The sequence below is a fragment of the Mustela lutreola genome, chromosome 5 (assembly GCF_030435805.1).
Source record: "Mustela lutreola isolate mMusLut2 chromosome 5, mMusLut2.pri, whole genome shotgun sequence".
NCBI classification, from domain to species: domain Eukaryota; kingdom Metazoa; phylum Chordata; class Mammalia; order Carnivora; family Mustelidae; genus Mustela; species Mustela lutreola.
Window position 1 is genome coordinate 94,973,201 of NC_081294.1, and position 20,571 is coordinate 94,993,771.

The window sequence follows — 20,571 nt, forward strand, 5'->3', positions numbered from 1 at the left end:
TTCAAGTTGAAATGGGTATTTTTTAGATACTCATATTTTTAAAAATTTTTATTTATTTATTTGACAGAGAGCAAGATCACGAATAGGCAGAGGGGCAGGCAGAGAGTGAGAAGCAGGCTCCCCGCTGAGCAGAGAGCCTGATGCAGGACTCAATCCCAGGACCCTGAGACCATGACCTGAGCCAAACACAGAGGCTTAACCCACTGAGCCACACAGGTGCTCTGTTACTCATTTTTGAAGAGTGCCATTAAAGGGCATTCAGTACTTTTAACTACTTCTGTATCTTTGAATTAGCCCCAAATTTGTAGGTCAGACTCTAAACAAGACTTAATTCCTATAGGCTAAAATTAGCTGAAGTTTAAAACAACTGTTATTTGGGCTTTCAAAATACTTGACTATCAAAATAAGATGTGTTGTTTCACCTTCATGTTAATGTATCAGCTAGGTGCTTATTAGAAAGATTTGGGTTACTACTGAACCCAAAGCTTACTGTATGGATAATTTTTAGAGTAAAATGGTTCTTAAATTCCAGACACAGTTAAGTCAAATTTTGTTTGTGCTGATTTGTATTGTTGTAGAAGGAAAATAGATTTTATGTCACAAAATGAGTTTAGCTATTACGTACTTATGAATAATTATTTCTGCCCTCTGAATTTGAGGCTGAGACCTAGTGTGGTAGTAGAATAATTTTTATAACCTCTTAGATGTTAAGATAATGATTAACTTTTGAAGTAATGTTTCCAGTATTTTGTTGGGAAATAGTTTTAGTATTTTATAAATTTTATAAATAAATTTTATTTATTTCATTACCCAAAGTTTTTTGGGTAATGAAATAAAGGGTATCAAAGGGATATATCCACAACTTTGTTGTATTTCTGTAATGAATATAGTCTGTTACCTAATGGGAAGATCAATCCTAAGGAATATTTGTTAAACATAACTTGAATACTTATGCAAGAGGGCACAAATATGATTTCATATTTGTGTGAAATATAAGTAGGTTTATTTCCACAAAGCAGAAATAAAATGTTTTCTGTAATTTTAAAATAGCACATTTATAAATATTTGCCAAATACAATGAAATAACTTAGAAGAGTGATTAGATTTAGTTTTGCTTTTGATCTTCAGATTTTTTTCAGTCTGTATTGTTTAGTTTTATTTTTTAAATCACCATACAATGAAACTGACTTCTTGGGGCACCTGGGTGGCTCAGTGGGTTAAAGCCTCTGCCTTCAGCTCAGGTCATGATCCCAGAGTCCTGGGATTGAGCCCCGCATAGCGTTCTCTGCTCAGCAGGGAGCCTGCTTCCTCCCCTCTCTCTCTGCCTGCCTCTCTGCCTGCTTGTGATCTCTGTCTGTCAAATAAATAAATAAAATCTTAAAAAAAAAAAAAAAACTAACTAACTTCTTGTTGAGTTCTGTAAGTTTATTTTTTTAGTATAACCTACCTACTTTTTTTTTTTTTTTTTTAAGATTTTATTTATTTATTTGACAGGGTTCTGGGATAAAGCCCTACATCGGACTCTCTACTCAGTAGGGAGCCTGCTTCTCTGGTTCTCTCTCTCTCTCTCTCTCTCTTTCTGCCTGCCTCTCTGCCTACTTGTGATCCCTGTGAAATAAATAAATAAAATCTTTAAAAATAAAGAAAAAGAACCTGAGCTTTATGATGTTTGTGATAAAATTATCTTTGTTTTAGACAAGAAGATGAAAATTTTAACAGCCTCTTACAAAATGGAGATATTTTAAATCATTCAACAGAAGAAAAATTCCAGCTTCATGATAAAAAAGACATTAACTTACCTGAATATGATTTGAATATTGAAGAGCGATTGGTTCTTATTGAGAAAAGTGTTGACTCAGCAGCCACATCTGATGAATCTCACAAACTAGACCATATCAATATGAATCTTAATAAACTTGTAACTAATGATACATTTCAACCAGAGATAGTGGAAAGATCAAAGACACAGGATATAGTGCTTGGAACAGACTTTTTAAGCATTAATTCTAAAGGAGAAGCTGAGCCCTTGGAAAATGGAAATAAGTATTCTAATCTGGAATGTGTAAATAAGATAAATGGACATTCTGAGGAAACTCCACAGTCTGCTAGGAGGACTGAACCACATGGCACTGATTCTTCTGTTGATATGGGTGTTTCCAAAAGCACTGAAGATCTCTCTCCTCAGAGAAGTGGGCCAATTGGATCTGTTGTGAAATCTCATAGTATAACTAATATGGAGACTGGAGGGTTAAAAATCTATGACATCCTTAGTGATAATGGACCACAGCAGCCAAGTGCAACAATTAAAGTAACATCTACTGTTGATGGAAAAAATATTGTCAGGAGCAAGTCTGCTACACTTTTGTATGATCAACCATTGCAAGTATTTACTGGTTCTTCTTCATCTACTGATTTAATATCAGGTACAAAGGCAGTTTTCAAGTTTGATTCAAATCATAATCCTGAAGAGCCAAATATAATAAGAAGCCCCACAGTAAGTGGCCCACAACCTATGCCTCAGATGTACGGTCCTCCTCAGTATAACATCCAGTACAGTAGCAGTGCTGCTGTTAAGGACACTCTGTGGCACACTAAACAGAATCCCCAAATAGATCATGTCGGTTTTCCTCCTCAGCGCCTTCCTAGATCAGAGAGCACAGAAAGTCATAGTTATGCTAAACATTCTGCCAATATGAATTTCTCTAACCATAACAATGTTCGGGCTAATACTGGATACCATTTACATCAGAGGGTTGGTCCAGGAAGACACGGTGAAATGTGGGCCATCTCACCAAACGACCGACTCATTCCTGGAGCAACTCGAACTACGATTCAGCGACAAAGTAGTGTTTCCTCTACAGCTTCTGTAAATCTTGGTGAATCAGGTCCCACAAGGCGGGCCCAGATTCCTGAAGGAGAATATTTATCATACAGAGAGTTACATTCAGCGGGAAGAACTCCAGTGATGTCAGGATCACAGAGACCTCTTTCTGCACGAACATATAGCATCGATGGTCCAAATACATCAAGGCCTCAGAGTGCTCGACCCTCCATTAGTGAAATACCAGAGAGAACTATGTCCGTTAGTGATTTTAATTATTCACGGACTAGTCCTTCAAAAAGACCAAATGCAAGGGTTGGTTCTGAGCATTCTTTATTAGATCCTCCAGGAAAAAGTAAAGTTCCTCATGATTGGAGAGAACAAGTACTACGACACATTGAAGCCAAAAAGTTAGAAAAGGTAATTAAATATGAATTTTTTATTTTCCTTTCTATAAAATTATTTTTCTTAAAAATATTTGGTATTCTTTGTTTCTTAAGGTGAAACAAGATACTCTGAATTACTGAATATATACTTATATTTGAGGATTTTATTCTTGGTACTTACAACAGAGTTCAAGTTTAGACTTAGCCAGTCTCAAAACAACTGAGATGGTAGGATATGCTTCTTTTCTGTTTCTTACTCCCCAGTGTTTCCTGATAAGCTAAAATGCATTTCATATGTTTAGTGTATATCTTTTTTAGACTGTGCCATACATACTGTAAATAATACATGCATCTGCATGTATACCTCTGTTTAGCATTTTCTGATCTCCCTCTCTCATCTATTAATAATTATTGGTTATGTAACTATGTATACGAAAATAGTAGTCTTACTATATAATTAGCAGAATAACAAGAAATATCCTAAATGTAAATATTTTATCTAAGATTTTTTTTCCCAGTCAATGTTTTAAGACTAACACTGTCACTGACACAGATGGCTTCTAGCATGGCATTTACTCTTGACTTTCCTGAACTGCATTTCTGACCTATCTAAAATCAGATGTCTTTGGCTCTAATGAAGTTTGGAAATCATTGGTAAAATAACTTAAGATCATGTTTAGCTTATTTGTTTGTAAAAACAGCTAAATGTATACAACCTCAATTAGTCATTTAAAAAACTTCCTTAGGTCCAGTTTTTCAAAAATGAATGTCTAAAATATGATTAATACCATGTATCAATTCACATGAACCTCTGCTTACCATTGTTAGCTCTTTTCAATACTATCACCTTAAAATAGCTGAACATCTAATGGCCTTGAATCATACTCATCCATTTTGTCTCATCTGTAGCTGTACTTATTATTGAGGCTCTTCGAACTTGTGTGCTTTTTCTAAGGAATTTAGAAATTACTTTTATTTTTTTTTGAAGATTTTATTAATTTATTTGACAGACAGAGATCACAAGGCAGGCAGAGAGGCAGGCAGAGAGAGAGGGGGAAGCAGGCTCCCCGCTGAGCAGAGAGCCCAACTTGGGCTTGATCCCAGGACCCTGGGATCATGACCTGAGCTGAAGGCAGAGACTTCAACCCACTGTGCCACCCAGGTGCCCCAAGAATTTGGAAATTACTTAAGCAAAGGAGTACCATCGCTGTTTTGTAACAAAACTCCTGGAGTTATTATGGAACTAGAAGGAGGAAGGGCTATAGGTATGGTTTGTTTTGCTTTGCTTTGTTTTGAAGAGAAGGAAGAGGCTATAGTTAAGTTGATTAAAAATAAGAAATGTATTGATGGAATTGAGACAAAGACAAGAATTCAAGAGACAGTTTCGAAACAGACTCTAGAATAGTTTACTTGTGATTGGAATATTCCTCTATTAAGTGTCTGAGGAAAAGGAATTAAGCTTGAGTGGTACCTTGAATAACTGTTTGTTGGAAATGCCAACATAGAGAATGAAGAGCAGATTTGGTGAAGAGATGAATTCGGTTATCATTATATTCTGTGTAGTTGATATCTCAGGTGCCTGTTCTCCCAGTACTTTCCTGTTTGATGGAAATGTACCTAGACTTGAGTACATAGGAAGCAAGTAGCAGCTACCCTCTGTTCATTGTACCTCTCTGCTTTTTATATTTAGAAATTGACCATTCAGTTACTTCAGGAGTACATGGCAGTAATTTCCCAGTTTTGCCCACTGATAATTTAGAGGTGAGGATTAGTCCAGTGAAACTAAGAAAAGCCTTGTGAGGACACAGAGCAACATGATTTAGACTACCAAACTTGAAAGCATTGGTTAAAAATGATGGAGGGTGAATGGGGAATCTGTTTGCTTCTCTGCAATTCCCTTTTCCTCCCCCAAACATAATTCTTATGGTCTAGTAGATATTTGAAAATATTTCACAATGCCTGCCCCACCTCTAGAAGTCCCCAAATCAGAAGTTGCTACTTTGCCCTCCTTAATGCTTAGCATTAATTTAAAAAAAAAAATAGATAAATTATTGCAGCTTACTTGGTTTTTTAACCTTCTGTTAGTAACTCCTCCTTCCCTTCACTGCAACAAACTATACCTGGAACCCAAACATATAAATAGATCTCACCTTATCCTTCTGAAGACTTATCTAATTAAATTAATAATTCTGGTAAGAAGCACTCAACCAGAACATCATTAACATAATATGATAATTTCCACATTTAGTTGCTACTATACAAATATTAGCATGGAGTGAATAGCAGTGCCCAGGACATATTCCTTAATTGAGCTCTGCACAAATGTGTTGTACTGTGACAGGGTGCAATTTTTTTTTTTTTAAGATTTTATTTATTTATTTGACAGGCAGAGATCACAAGTAGGCAGAGAGGCAGGCAGAGAGGGGGAAGCAGGCTCCCTGCTGAGCAGAGAGGCCCGATGCGGGGCTCGATCTCAGGACCCTGGATCATGACCTGAGCCGAAGGCAGAGGCTTTAACCCACTGAGCCACCCAGGTGCCTCGACAATGCAATTTTATGTAGGTGTCTATGCACAGGCCTGAATTCACAGGCCTGGACCTTTCTGAGCTTCAGCCCTCTTAGTCAGTGACATATTTATTTACCAAACCAGTGCCCAGGACATATTCCTTAATTGAGCTCTGCACAAATGTGTTGTGTTGTGACAGGGTGCAGTTTTATGTAGATGTCTGTGCACAGTCCTGAATTCACAGGCCTGGACCTATTCTGAGCTTCAGCCTTCTTAGTCAGTGACATATTTACAGAAACTCTAGATATGTTCAAAGATGTCCTAAAAAGCTTTGTTCCAGGATCTACATATAATTAAAAAGGGTCATTTGGACCATCAAGTTAAGAGCATGATAAAACTATTTGTAGTACTTCAGTGTGTGTTGTTTATGTTTCTATGTGTGATTTTGTGTATAGTTTCTTTATTTTTACATTATAATCAAATGTTTTGGGTATCTCTGAATTTCTTCTGCCAAGTCCTAATTGCTTGTGAAATGGTCTGGGAAAGCATAGGCATGGCCTATTAAGTTTAGCTTTTTCTTTAGTCATTACTTTGGAATCCACAAAAAAACCAAAAGTGTACATTGTAATTTGGCACATTAAGTTTTCTTAGTATTAGAGATCAACTTCATAATCTGCAGAACATATATGTATTCCCTAGGAATAATATAGAAATGCTTGTTAGCCATTTCTGTATTTCTTGATAACAAGCCATGCTCAAAATATGGTTGCTCTCGGTTTGACCATAAGACTCTCATATTCAGGGACTCCACACAAAGGAAGAGCATGTAACAGCTCTGGGAATTAATAAGCAGGAAGAATGAAAATCAGGCATTGTGTTTATTGAGGTTCATTTCTCAGGCAGCTCTGGGATTGGTGATAAGGGATTCATCAGTGTAAGGATTTCATCAGTGGTTCTTCCAAGTTTAAGCAGCAAATGCCACTAACTCCTAAAATGAAATCTTAAGTATCTATTTATATGAATGGGAGAAACCGTTTTTAAAAGTACATTGTCTAACTTTTTTCCCGTTAACTATAGAGCAGTGGGAGCCTTCTGTTATATCCTAAAACTTTATGTATATGTTCAACTTTTTTCTAACTTTAGACATGTTTCTAAGGGAATTTCTAAGGGAATTTTTTTTTTTTTAGAAATTATAGTGGTCAGGAGCCAGGTGTGTTTTGCAGACTTATGCTATGAATGTATGTATGTTTAAATGCTCCATTTATTTAATAATGATATAAAATTCTATAAAATGAAGCAGACTCTAGAATTCCAGTTTAAGTTAGAAATAACTGGTTGGTAAAAATGTATCTTTATAAAAAAATTAGCTTGTGTTCCATATATAACTACATATGTACACATACGTCTAGGTATGGCATCAGTTTCTCTTTTCTGACAAACTTCTAATAAGATGAGTTAGGAGTAAAGGAAATGATAGCATCATAAAAAGCCACTGTTTGCTTGTACTTTCTTCTTTAGTGTTTAAACATGTGAATGGTTGGATTTACATGTACTTTATGTGTATATGTGTATGTTGTCATGTAAATATATGGTAAATAGTGCCAATTTCTTGCACTGGCACTTAAAATTTGATGCATGATATTCCTGCGTGGTATTGGGGTTACTTATAAATACGTCTTTGTACATAACATGTCTTGTGAATTTTGCATGCTACACTAATCTCTGTTAAATCTATCCCCTCTTTATTCAGAGCATGCTGTCAAGGTCCTTTAATTCCAATTTTACTGCTGTAAGCAACTTTCACTATGGCAGCTCTAGGGATCTGCATGGCAGCCAAGGCAGCCTTGCCTTGAGTGTTGCAGACGGAAGAGGTTCTGGTGGGCACATTTTTCGAGTGAGTACCTGCAGTAGACCAGTACTTTTAGTACACAGAAGAAAAAAAAAAAAACCCACATTTTATTGTTTTCCCATTTCTAGAAAATAAGTTTTTATGGTGGGTTAGATATCTTGATTACCTTCTAGTTCTTCCATGGCTTAATTCTGAAACTCCCTGTAAAGTTGATTTAGTATTTATCGCTTAAGTTTCTTTGGTTATAAGCTAAGGATGTAATATACTCTTGTTTATGTAAATAGGGATGAGCAATTGAAATAACCGAGTGTTGTTGTTTTTTTAATTATTATGCTTTGTGGTGTTTTCGCTTAATAAAATTTGTTAGTCTCCAAAATTCAAGTTTAAAGGCTGTGCTATATATATAGTACACAGAAGTGTTGTGGGGAAGAATAATTTTTAGTTTAGTAATTTAGAATTGGCAAATGAGAATCACTACCTGGAAGTAAGTTTAATCAGAATTCACTGAATCTGATTAAATACAAGGCTGGAAAAATTGTAATAAGTACCAATGAAAAGGCAAAACCCAAATCCTTTATTATACATGTTTCAGTGTAGTCATTAATGATGAAGAAGGAAGGTTTATTCTTCTAATGAAAGTTAAGGGTAGGTGATAAGAACAGCAGAGAAGGAGAAAGAACTGAACAACTCTGGTATGGCTCTATTTTAAGATTTTTCTCTTCATAACAGCTTAAGGTGGTAGCATGGCCTATAAATAAATATTTATTTCTTCCCCTTACCTTCCATTCTGAAAAGATTTTTCTCCTTCTACAACATTATTTTGTCTCTTTCCCCTAGTTTTATTTCCTACTGACTCTGCTTACTTCTGGATCCTTGCCTTATCCCAAGGGTACTCATCACCAACCCCTTTTTAATACACTGCTGGCTTTGCATTGTTGTGTTCTAGGACAAGAGTGGTCTCCCGGATTCACTTTGCTGTGGCTGGACCTCACCTTTCTTGCTGTGCCATCTGTTTCTGTGTTAGAGTCCTAGCAATTGTTTTATAATTTATCACTTTGAAATGGAGAGAGAAGAGAGATAGCTATTAAGCCCTGAATTTCTGGTACTCATTCCAGCTGAAACCACAGAGTGAAGACCAGGGGCTTTTATTAACTCAAATAATCTTTATTGTCATCTGGAACGATTGTTTTTCCAAACTCTTAAACAGTGATATTTTTTGTTTATTATTCTTAAACTCATAGCCTTTGACTTTGTTGCATTTTGCTTTTTCATTCATAATATATTTGTTCTTTTAAAAACTAGATAAGGTTACATATTCAGACTTGAATTTAAACTTCAAGCTATGACCTAAGTTGATTACTGTGCAATCCGAAAGCACATCTCAAAAATGGGGAAGGAAGGCAAAATATTCATTGCATAAATACACAAAATTAGATCAAACCAAATCTAAAAATGCTAATCAGTGCTTTGAACCAGCAACTAAACTGCACATGATAGCTCTATTGCAGATAAAGTTTCTTAGATTAAGTCACAAAGCCCTTAGGCTTATGTGTATCCTGTGGCATATCATAATGAAGTAGATTTCAGATTATTTTTCAAAATGATGATGTAGTGTATACATAGCTGTGTTGCTAGCCACATATTGTTTTGAAAGTAACAATAGTGCTATTTATCACGGTCCCTTCAGTTTTTAAAAATATAGCTGGGTGTGTTTAGAACTAAATTAAAATGAAAAGTATGGGCATCTTGCTTCCTAGCATATTATAAAAAAATATATTCAGAGACAATGAGCTATTGAGTTTGTTTTTTCTCTAAAGCTATCAGTGAGATAAACTATAAGGATATTATTGACATACAAAAATACAAACTCTAGTTAATTTTTTAAAAATTCATCAAAAAATTCATTTTAAAAATACTGAGCTGTCCAATACTAATGTGATAGAATTAAGCTTAAGTGAATTTTAGAAGACTGTGTGTTTATTGGTACTGCCCATCATTAATAAGAAAATCTTGGTGGGCACTGTGCTGTTAAAAGAATAGCAGTTTTGGGGGGGGGGGGTTAAGGGAAAAAAAGACTTTTTGTAGTCTCAACAGGAGTAAATTTTATTTTTTATTTTATTTTTTTTAAAGATTTTTATTTATTTGTCACAGAGAGAGTCAGCACAGGCAGACAGAATGGCAGGCAGAGGCAGAGGGAGAAGCAGGCTCGCTGCTGAGCAAGGAGCCCGATGTGGGACTCGATCCCAGGATGCTGGGATCATGACCTGAGCTGAAGGCAGCCGCTTAACCAGCTGAGCCACCCAGGCGTCCCAACAGGAGTAAATTTTAGTTGCTCTTAAAATTTGGGACTTTTAACTTTTATTAATAACTAAATTGTTCACATTGTTAAAAGCTAGGTATTACTATAAATAAAACTAAATACATCATGAAGAAATAGCTTAACAGTGTTGAATGTACTGAGATATTTTTCCTGTTTTATTGAGATATAATTGGCATATCATATGGTATTAGTCCAAAGTGTACATCATAATGATTTTTTATATATATATAAAGAAATGATTACAACAAGTTTAGTTAATATCCATCATAAAGATACTAGTATTGATGGCAGTTATGATCATAATGTTTGACTTGGTTCTTCATCTTTCCACTACCTATAATATTTTTTCCTACTCTCCTTTCAATTGTCATCATCATCATTTTGGTTTCACATCTGAAAGAGCATTATTTGTTTACTTTTTATTTTCCCCTCATTTGAAGCATCCCCAGACATCCTGTCCAGGAGATCCTTGTCAAGATGATATATTCCTTTCAGGACAGCCGAACTACTCGTCAGCTACACTTAGTCACAAAGATGTTCCTCCAGACAGCTTGATGAAAGTAGGTGTTCAGGAAATAAATGAAGACATCTCTTTGAACTTGTTTTATAGCTTTTGAACTGGAAATAACTATGCTTAACAGTAAAAATAATGTTTTGAGGACTTTTCCTCCTTGATAAGTAAAGATTTTTAAAAACTAATTAGGAAATATGAAAGAGATTTTTACTCTGTTATTTCTTAGTTTAGTCAATGCTTTTTTTCCACCGTAGAAAATTATTTTATTGTTATTATTTCTCTACTGTCATCTGCTTATTTTATTGTTTCAGTCTGAGGCTTTTTAGCATCCTGATAGCAAACCTTTTGGAGAATTAAACATGAACCTGTCTTAAATTCTTCATTTGAGGATGTTTTACTATTATTAAAGGCATTTTAAAATACTTTAAATGTAATTAGAAATCACCTTGGAAGACTTTTTGTATGTGGTAGAGTAGATGATGATCGTATTCTTATGACTTTCGTAACTAAAGCATCACTTAGAAAATTTACTTTTCTGTCACCAACACCAGATTGATAATTCTTTCCTTTAATATTCTCTCTCAGCTGTTCTTTCTCCTGATTCCATATTCCTAGTATAGCCCAATACAGTTTTGAAGCATACTTAATGTATTCTATAAAAACTTCCACACTGTTCTTGAGAGTGGGTACCCAGCCCTATAACATAAGTTCATACATAACTCTATGTTACCCTTTTTTTCTGTTTTTCTTTAATTGAGCTATGTTATTCAGTTTCTTTTTCTTTTTAATATCACATTTTGTAGTTTAGGTTATTGGTTTGTTTCATACTTTTATTCTCCTGAGCCATCTACTAATGATAGCTTAATATATTCCATGGGTATGTTTAACATTGATGTAAAATGTCAGGTACAACTCAGAATCTAGATATCAGGCAGTCTTAGCATGGGTCAGAAGTAATTATTGTTTGGAAAATTTTCCCCAGAAGAAAAGTACTGAATCTGCACATAGGAGTAAATGATACATGTTGGAGAGAGTGAGTACAGTCCACAGAATTGTGCAGAAGTAATAAAGTGACAACACAACCAATTAAAGGCTCCTGCCAGATAATTGCTTCAAATCTACCATGTTCAACTAGTAAACAACCACAATTTTTTTAAAAAAAGATATAGGGATAATAGAGTACCTCATTCACTTTTTCTCCAATCAATGTAAGATTTGGCCTAGAGTGATGATATCTTTGCACTCTGTTAGAAATCTCCAGTTGGAAACTTTGTAAGTTTCCAAAGTCCAGAATTAACTAAGTTCTGAAGTGTAACACAGTAAAAAAGATAACTTTTTAAAGTAAAAATGTTCACTAAAGCCTAACTTCTTTGTTTCCTTCAGCAACGTTCATATAACAAGAGCATGTAGTTATGAAACAATTACCATAATCTTTTCCCAAACTTTTCTACTTTGGGATAATTTTAGGATAATTTTTTGGGATAATTTAATTTTCAATATTTCTCTTACAGTTTTTCTATAATTCACTTGTGAATAAGATCACCTTTTTATTGATAATCAGTAAGAAGTTTTAAATGATTAATCTCTGAAAAATATCTCCCCTTCTATATAGCATTCTCTTTATATGCAAATATTTATAATCCAAATGTAAACTTATTTTTCAGATAGTTTCCTCATACTAGCATAATTAGCCACATTTGCACAAAGGTGATTTTAAGTGTAAAATTCAGATTCAGTCTAAATGATGAGAAGCATTAAAATAAGGATAATTCTTTTTCTTTTTAAGGTTTTATTTATTTATTTGACAGATCACAAGTAGGCAGAGAGGCAGACAGAGAGAGAGGGGGAAGCAGGTTCCCTGCTGAGCAAGGAGCCTGATGCAGGGCTCAATCCCAGGACCCTGTGATCATGACCTGAGCTGAAGGCAGAGGCTTAACCCACTGAGCCACCCAGGCGCCCCAAAACAGGATAATTCTTTAACAACAAAATATTTATCTCAAGATATTTTGTGTAGCTTGCAAAAAGTAAAATAGAATGATAAGGTTTAAATTTTGTGATTACTGGTTTATGGAACTAACATTTAGAGAGTTTAAAAGTTGCCAACTGTTACACACACTCAAGAAGTAAATTAGTTTTCTACCATATAGCAGCATTAATTTATTAATTCTGGAAAGAAAGAAATAAAAGGAAATAGAGTCAGATTAGGAAAAAAATCCTACCACAGAAATTGCTACTTTTGTTCAGAAGAAAACATGAACAAATGCATCTTGTGTATATGTGAGATGGAAAAATTTACCCTTTTAATGGGCTTAAATTTTAAAATTTTGACATAATTACCATTTTAACTTTTGGTTACTATAAGAAAAACAGGTCCATGCATATTGAACAGAAAAGCAGATAATTTTAAATGTTAAAATTTTAAATTTTAAAGTATTTCCTTTCATTTGAAACCTTTAAAGAGTGAAAATCTATCTGCAAGCGTTTAAGCAAGTTTAGAATTAATAGCTTTTTTTCTTTTAAAACTGCAAAATTAGAAAAAAATAGTGTGAGTGGCTTGATATTGTGCGATTTAGAATGTTAAACTCTAGTGCTTTATAATGTTCCAAGAAGAAAATCCAGATATTTGTAATGAGAGATTATTGTTGGTCATTTTAAGACACTTCGTGTTTTTCTTAGATGCCTTTGATTAATGGACAGATGGGCCAGCCCCTCAGGCCTCAGGCAAATTATAGTCAAATACATCACCCCCTTCCTCAGGCTTCTGTGGCAAGGCATCCCTCTAGAGAACAACTAATTGATTACTTGATGCTGAAGGTGGCCCACCAGCCTCCATATACACAGCCCCATTGTCCTCCTAGACAAGGCCATGAACTGGCAAGGCAAGAGGTAAGAATAATCAAGAATATTTGAACTATGAAACTAAGCTTTTAATGTACTTCATAGGATATTTAACTATTAGCAATAAATCCATATAGAATTTTAACATAGTTTTACCAATTTGTTGAAAGGTTTGGTTTCATATTAAGTTTATACGGTGTCAAACTTAATGGTTTAACTTGACTCCATGATCCCCTGTGTTCTGATTAGTTGACATAGGATTCAGGGTTTTGGATGTGATTTTTTTTTTTTCCTAAGGTGGTTGTTTATAAAAACCATTTGATGAGACTCCAGTAATTAGATCTTCTTCAGGAATATGAATAGTAGACCATGAAACGTGACTGGCCTATTACGGTTTACTATTGTTGTTTGATACTGAGAGTTTGAAATTTGACTATCCTCCAAACTATTTTGAGAATTCAGTCTTCCAAAGTACGTAAAAAGTGACTAATCATACATTTACACGTTTTTATAGTTTATTGATAAAATAGTACTGTTAGAAAGTGAGGTAGAGAACATGTGCTTTGTTCGTTTTGGCTTAGTCTCTGGGGAAAGGAGTATTTTGTAACAAGTTTAGTTCTTGATCTTTTTTTATAGCGTGGTTATAAAAATATTATCAGCTGATCATCAGTTCCAATGTCTTGGAAGCATATAAATGGGTTCAGGAAATGAGTTGATATCCAACAACCACCCGGGGATTTTTAAATATCTTATGAAGCCTCCAGGAAACAGTGATACTATGTAATTTAGATGTTTTACAGATAGAAACTGGCAGTAAGTTGATAGTAACTGTGTGTGCTCCATATCATTAAAATCCATGATACCTTAAAAAAAAAAAAAAAAGATAGCGTCAGTAGTAATCGGTTGCCTATCCTTGTAAAATAGCAATAGGATAAGTTAGGAGCTATGCTTTATAATCCTAGCTGTGCCTTTAACTCACTAACTCATTAACATAATATTCCATGTCATGGTTTCCCTTCATATAGCTGAGTATTTATTTTAGATGAATCTTTATATATTTTACCTATAGTTAAATACTGTGTTGTAGCTTTTTCTGAAATATTAGTAATAGTTTATTTTCATATTAATTCAGATTCGAGTAAGAGTTGAAAAGGATCCAGAACTTGGGTTTAGCATATCAGGAGGTGTTGGGGGCAGAGGAAATCCATTCAGACCTGAAGACGACGTGAGTTTGTTTTTATGTCCTTGATATTCTCATAAGGTTTTATTCACTATTGTCTCTTGTACATAAGTAAAAATCTAACAGATACTTATATAAATGTAGACAGATACCAACTTTTTTACTTCTCTCTGTATTGTTCAGCTTTCTGTTTTGAAATATGATCACTTCAAATTAATTGTTTGAGGAAAACAGATTAAACCCCCAGTTTTAAATGTTCATTACATTGTGAAGTGATTTTTAAATTTGGTTATTATATTTCTGCACATCTGTACTTTAAGAGAAGTCATTATACTCAAGTCAGAATTACCAGCACCAAAAATAACAATATTCAGAAAATATGGTGAGAAAACTTGTGCTATGGTTCAAGTATTTATATACTGTCAAAGAAAAATTGTTCCTTGTTATTCTGTCATTGGTGCATACTGTTTTCCATTAAGTGTTTATCTTTTTTGTTGTTATTAAAGGGTATATTTGTAACAAGGGTACAGCCTGAAGGACCAGCATCAAAATTATTACAACCAGGGGATAAAATTATTCAGGTAACTAAGATACATCTTTTTATTATTTTCTTAATTTTTCATTTTATAAGATCTGCTTTCTCATCAAGTAATTATTAAAGGTCAGATTTTTAAAATAGTCCTTTTGTGAAGGTTATCACTAAATATTTGTGGATGAAAATAGTGGCATTTCCTATAGGCCACTTTCTAATATTTTCATAGTTGATCATATTTCTTCCTAGAACCTTGGAAAAACCATGGATATTTTTTAATACATATTCAGTATATCTTAGCATTTTGTTAGAGTTCAGGAATGTTAACTTCTTGAAAATAAGAACGTGAAGGAATCTTTTTGTTTGTTACAAGAATTAAAGAATTTAATTAATGTGAAGCACTTAGAACTATGTGTCTGGTATGTAGTAAGACCTCAATAAATGTTAAGCCTAAATTATTAGAAGTGTAGTGTTTACCTGCTGGTCCAAGGCAATAGAAAGAGTAGGCCTTGCCCTCTGGTATCCTTGCATGTTGGTGACCTCATTTATGTTTTAGTGCATACACATTGAACACCATACCTGGCACTGTATTTTAGCCAGGTGCTTCCTAACATTGGGTTGCTGCATAAGAATCATCTGAAAACATAGACAAGATACAGGTTCCTGGGTCCTCCTAAGGCCCAGGAGTCTGCATGTGTTTTCCATCATTTTCCAGAATGATTCTTATTTTCTGCCAGGTTTATGCAGTACCAGCAGATATTTAAATGTACACATGCAAATAAATTACTATGAAATGTTTTTCTTAAAGACATTTTTCTTCTTTCCTCTAGGCTAATGGCTACAGTTTTATCAATATTGAACATGGACAAGCAGTGTCCTTGCTAAAAACTTTCCAGAACACAGTAGAACTCATCATTGTACGAGAGGTTTCCTCATAAGAATTGTGGACAAAAAAAGGGGGAAGGCAGCAAGATTTATTGGAAGATATTTGCAGGAGAAATTAATATTTTGACTATTTTTATATGTAAAGAAGAACTCAAAAAATTATGTTCAAATTTGTACATTAATGAAATAATGGAACTTGTGGTCAGAGGGAAAGAACCACTGTACAGTATATAGGGGAGACTGGTGAATTCATACCATATAAAAGTTCTTGTTAGGTTTTTAAACATAGCAATCAAGGCTACAAAAACAAACATATGTTGTTTTTGTATAGATTGTAGGTTTATTTTTGGATTTCATACACATGACTGAACTCTGTGCAAGGCTCTAGTTGGCCTTGATTGTAGCCCAGAGACAGATGGCAGAGCTTTCTGTCTCATAGCTTTTGTGCCCTTATTTTTATTCAACTCGTATTAATGTTTTTCTGCTGAAACTACTTGTTTTCAATGTGGGCAAGAGATTTGAAGTGTTGGTTTTTGCTATGTGCATATTGAATTGAAGAGCGAGTAGGTGAAGGTGGTGCTGGTGGGTTCACTTTCCAAGGCCAGATTAAAACAGTCACTTCCTATAAAAATCTGGAAGCAGAGATTGAAAAAGCTCTTAATGTGTTTTTATTAATAAAATAATGCAATAAAAAATGTAATGTCTTTTTAAAGAAATAAAATGACGGTAATTGCATTTTATGAGCTCTACAGGATCTGTTCTTGTCATAGCCATTGACAATACATTTGCTACTGGTGATTCAATTTTTAATTTTTTAGTCACAGGAAATTTTTAACTCTTATGTAGATGCATGTCCATGCATTTTTTTTGTGATATGGAAATCTCTTGATTTTTTTTTTTTTGCAAATAGTAGTCCTTGCAATCTGTTTTATAATTAGTATTCCATTTTAATCTTAATTTATAATTTTTATTTTTAGCAGCACATGAAACTAAAATGGCCAGTTTTAAGATTGTGTTGCTATAACACAAAGTGTAAGCAGATTTAGGAAAGCCTCTGGATTTTGTTTGGTCTCACATTGCCTTGGTAAAGAAAAGGAAACAGTACGCATGGAGCTAGGAAACCAAAGTAAGTTTGTGAAATTGGCACAGTGATAGAGAATTGCTGTGGAGAGTTGTAGAGCAAAGGGATGGGTCCTTGAGGCCTACCAGTGTGTAAAGGTATTCAAATAAAGGGCTGTTCCTAAAGGTAACATTAAATGTGAACTCAACACTTCAGAGTCTTTAAAGGGTTTCTAAGTGTATCAGTGTAATAGAATAGTGTTTTACCACCAGCTGCCTTTGTTCTCATTAGTGTAACAAATATTTCATAGTTGTTTATCAATTTGTTTATCCAAACCATTAACTTTATTTGTTTCTGTTCTGTCTTGTAATTCAATAAAATTTGAATAACATGCAATGGTAAGAATTAATGCATGGTTATTTGGACCAGAAAAAAGTGCCACAGAAGACCAATAACTGTTTTTAGTCAAGGCTAACCTGGAGCCTTTCATTAGAGCAATATTCAGTTATTGCACTTCATTTTTAATTACTAAGAAATATAATTTTGGAATTTTTAATCTGTTAAGCTTTGTTCTTCAACCTTGTTTTAATTAAGATTTTTATAGGACTAGCAAAAATGGCAATTTACATTATTTTTGCAAAAAAAGTTGAACCCGCTCTTTCTTGCTAGTCAGAATAAATAGGCAGTAATTTTCAAAAGATGTGAACTCAAATATTGCACTTCTTTCAAGATGTTATCACTTGGTTATTGTACTGTATAGTTTTAATAATATTGATTGAAACCCTTTAACAACTCTTTGTAAATTTTAACTCATTTTAGTTGTTTTTCAGTACTATTTACATAGGAATTGATTTTTATGGATATAGTAGAGGAAATGTGCTGTATTTTGATAAAATTCATTTACTGTATGCGTGTTGTAATCTCTAAAAAAATAATGACAAACAGCTTCTTAAGACGAGCCTCGGTGTTCCCTTTATTCATAGTTTATTTTAAAATACTAATTTTGGCACACTTTTTTAAAATTTCAGACAATTTTTCAGTCACATTCTATTTTTAATAAGGAATACATAAAATAGATATAATGGTGACATTTTCAGCTATTTTATCTCTCATCAGATACACAGAGGTAATTTTGGAAAAGGAAATTTGCCACAAAAAATGATTGATTAGTGATCTAACCTTAAGTTAACTGTCTACACATTATATTGATATATTACAAATGTTCCAAGTATTACATGCACTAGTGCTTTAATGCACTAGTTAGTTAAAAAAAATTTTTTTTTGTTCTTATAACATATATAGTTGAGTAAGAAAGTTAACAAAGAAGATAACATGATAGATTATGTAACAAAAAATTAATAACAAAATGTTTTGCACTTTAATTATATACCCATAATTTTCTTCTAAAATATTGGAAAACTAAAATGAAGTTAGAACTCTGTTAGAATTTTTGTTTTGGTTGGCAATGATAAGGTTTTAAAATTTGAGTGGAAAATTAAATCTTCTGAGGAAATGAAGACATTTTTAGTTTACATATTGTTGAGTAATTTATAGTCAAGGCCCATTCTCATAACTGACATTATTTAAATATTATGCAGCAAACCATCACAACCAAAACTATCTCATTTTTAGTGATAGTGTTTAAGATTGACCACCTTAAAATTTTAAACTGTTAAACAGTATGTGTTCAGAATAATTTATTCTGTATAGAATTCTTTATACAAACTGCTGTTTTATGCTGATTCATGAGGGAATCATCAGTTCATTTAAATCCATAAAATTCTAAAATTTCTTACATATTTATTATGTAAATACTTTTCTGACCTCTTTGGACTTGAAGTTGTCTGTATGCTTGAAAAAGAAAAAACTTTCTTAAGACTTTACTTTTAAGTAATCTCTATACCCAACATGGGGCTCAAACTTAAAACCCCAGGATCAAGAGTCCCATGCTCCCCTGATGGAGGCAGCCAGGTGATCCTGAATTTTTTTTTTTTAAGATTTTTTTTTTAAATTTATTTGACAGAGCGAGAGAGATCACAAGTAGGCAGAGAGGGAACCAGGCTCCCTCCTGAGCATAGAGCCCAATGTGGGGCTCCATCCCAGAACCCTGATATCATGACCTGAGCCTAAGGCAGAGGCCTAACCTCCTGAGTCCCCCAGGTGCCCCTGAAAAATTCTTTAAACATACATGTTGGCATAGGGGAGCCTGGGGGGCCCAGTGGGTTAAGCCTCTGTCGTCGGCTCAGATCATGATCCCAGGGTCCTGGGATCAAGTCCCACACAGGGAACCTGCTTACCCCCCACCCCACTCTCTGTCTGCCTGACTCTCTGCCTACTAGTGATCTCTGTCTGTCAAATAAATAAATAAAATCTTAAAAAAAAAAAAAAGCATTGGCATTAACAGAACTAAACTTATTAGTATTAACTTGTGCTTAAACGAAAATCCCATTAGCAGCTATATAATATTTTTATCAGTCAGCATTTGTAAAACTTTACAAATTTTTTCCTTATTTGGAATGCTTAAAGTAACACAGTGAATAGGTAATAAACTTATGCTGTTTAAAGTTGTGTAGTTTATTTTATGAAATTCAGGGTGAGAAAAACTGTCATAGAAAGATACACAGCAAGTTTTTGGGCACTTTAAACCCTTGTGTTTCTGAGTATGGAGGAAGTGTAGTTTACCTTAAATTGCTGTTTTTTTACTTCTAAAGGAAGCCATTGGAATGGGAAATGTTTTCCAGTTAGTTCAAGATTGGTGAGAAGTCAAACCTATTTCAAAGTATTTTTTTTCATTACTTCTGTTGAAATTCTATTAGCTTATTCTTTTGGTTTAATGTATAGTAAATAGATTTCTTATGAAATAGACTGAAATCAAAATAATTTTATGTTTCATCAAAAATATTAATACACATAGTTGATACACAAGGGAATAAAATACCACTTGTCTTTTAAAGGTAATGTAGATTATATGAGCAGCCTGCTCCAACTTTTAGGGATTCCCCTTGTTTATTTCTTTTCTTTTCTTTTCTTTTTTTAAGATTTTTTATTTTTATTTGTCAGAGAGAGAGAGAGCACAAGCAGGCAGAGTGGCAGGCAGAGGCAGAGAGAGAAGCAGGCTCCCTGCCAAGCAAGGAGCCCAATGCGGGACTCGGTCCCAGGATTCCAAGATCACGACCTGAGCCAAAGGCAGCAGCTCAACTGACTGAGCCACCCAGGCATCCCTATTTGTTTCTTTCTCTCTCTCGCTCTCTTTTGCTCGCTCTTTCTTTCTTGTAAGCTCCATGCCTAAAGTAGGGCTTGAATTCATAACCCTGAGATCAAGAGTCTCATGCTCTACCTGCTAAACCAGCCAGGTGCCCCTACCCATCTGGGGAGAGGAGGGCAAGGGAGAGAGAGAATCTTTTTCTTTTTTTCTTTATTTTTTAAGATTTTATTTATTTGAGAGAGAAAGCACACGAACGGGGACAGAGAGAGAAGCAGGCTCCCCATTGAGCAGGGAGCACAGTGCAGGGTTTGATCCCAGGACCTTAAGATCATGACCCAAGCTAAAGATAGACACTTAACTGAGTGAGCCACCCAGGCACCCAAAGAGACAGAATCTTAAGCAGACTCCACACTCTGTGGAACCTGACACAGGACTCAGTCTCACAACCCTGAGATCATAACCTGAGTGGAAATCAA

At 34.3% G+C, this 20,571-nt stretch overlaps 1 protein-coding gene across 12 annotated transcripts in view; it reads left to right on the forward strand.

The window, feature by feature from the left end:
• ERBIN (erbb2 interacting protein) overlaps nucleotides 1-17,848 on the forward strand; it is a 126,747-nt gene extending 108,899 nt beyond the window's left edge. For 4 of the 12 annotated variants that reach the window (XM_059175123.1, XM_059175122.1, XM_059175121.1 and 1 more), the window contains 7 exons: nucleotides 1,696-3,241; nucleotides 7,463-7,606; nucleotides 10,322-10,441; nucleotides 13,072-13,281; nucleotides 14,366-14,458; nucleotides 14,920-14,994; nucleotides 15,776-17,848. In XM_059175123.1, the coding sequence (XP_059031106.1) occupies nucleotides 1,696-3,241; nucleotides 7,463-7,606; nucleotides 10,322-10,441; nucleotides 13,072-13,281; nucleotides 14,366-14,458; nucleotides 14,920-14,994; nucleotides 15,776-15,883 (2,296 nt within the window). In that variant the 3' untranslated portion in view covers nucleotides 15,884-17,848. The remainder of the gene's footprint in view (nucleotides 1-1,695; nucleotides 3,242-7,462; nucleotides 7,607-10,321; nucleotides 10,442-13,071; nucleotides 13,282-14,365; nucleotides 14,459-14,919; nucleotides 14,995-15,775) is intronic. The other 8 variants (XM_059175129.1, XM_059175128.1, XM_059175124.1 and 5 more) reach the window with 7 other exon arrangements.
• The last annotated feature ends 2,723 nt before the right edge of the window (nucleotides 17,849-20,571 follow it).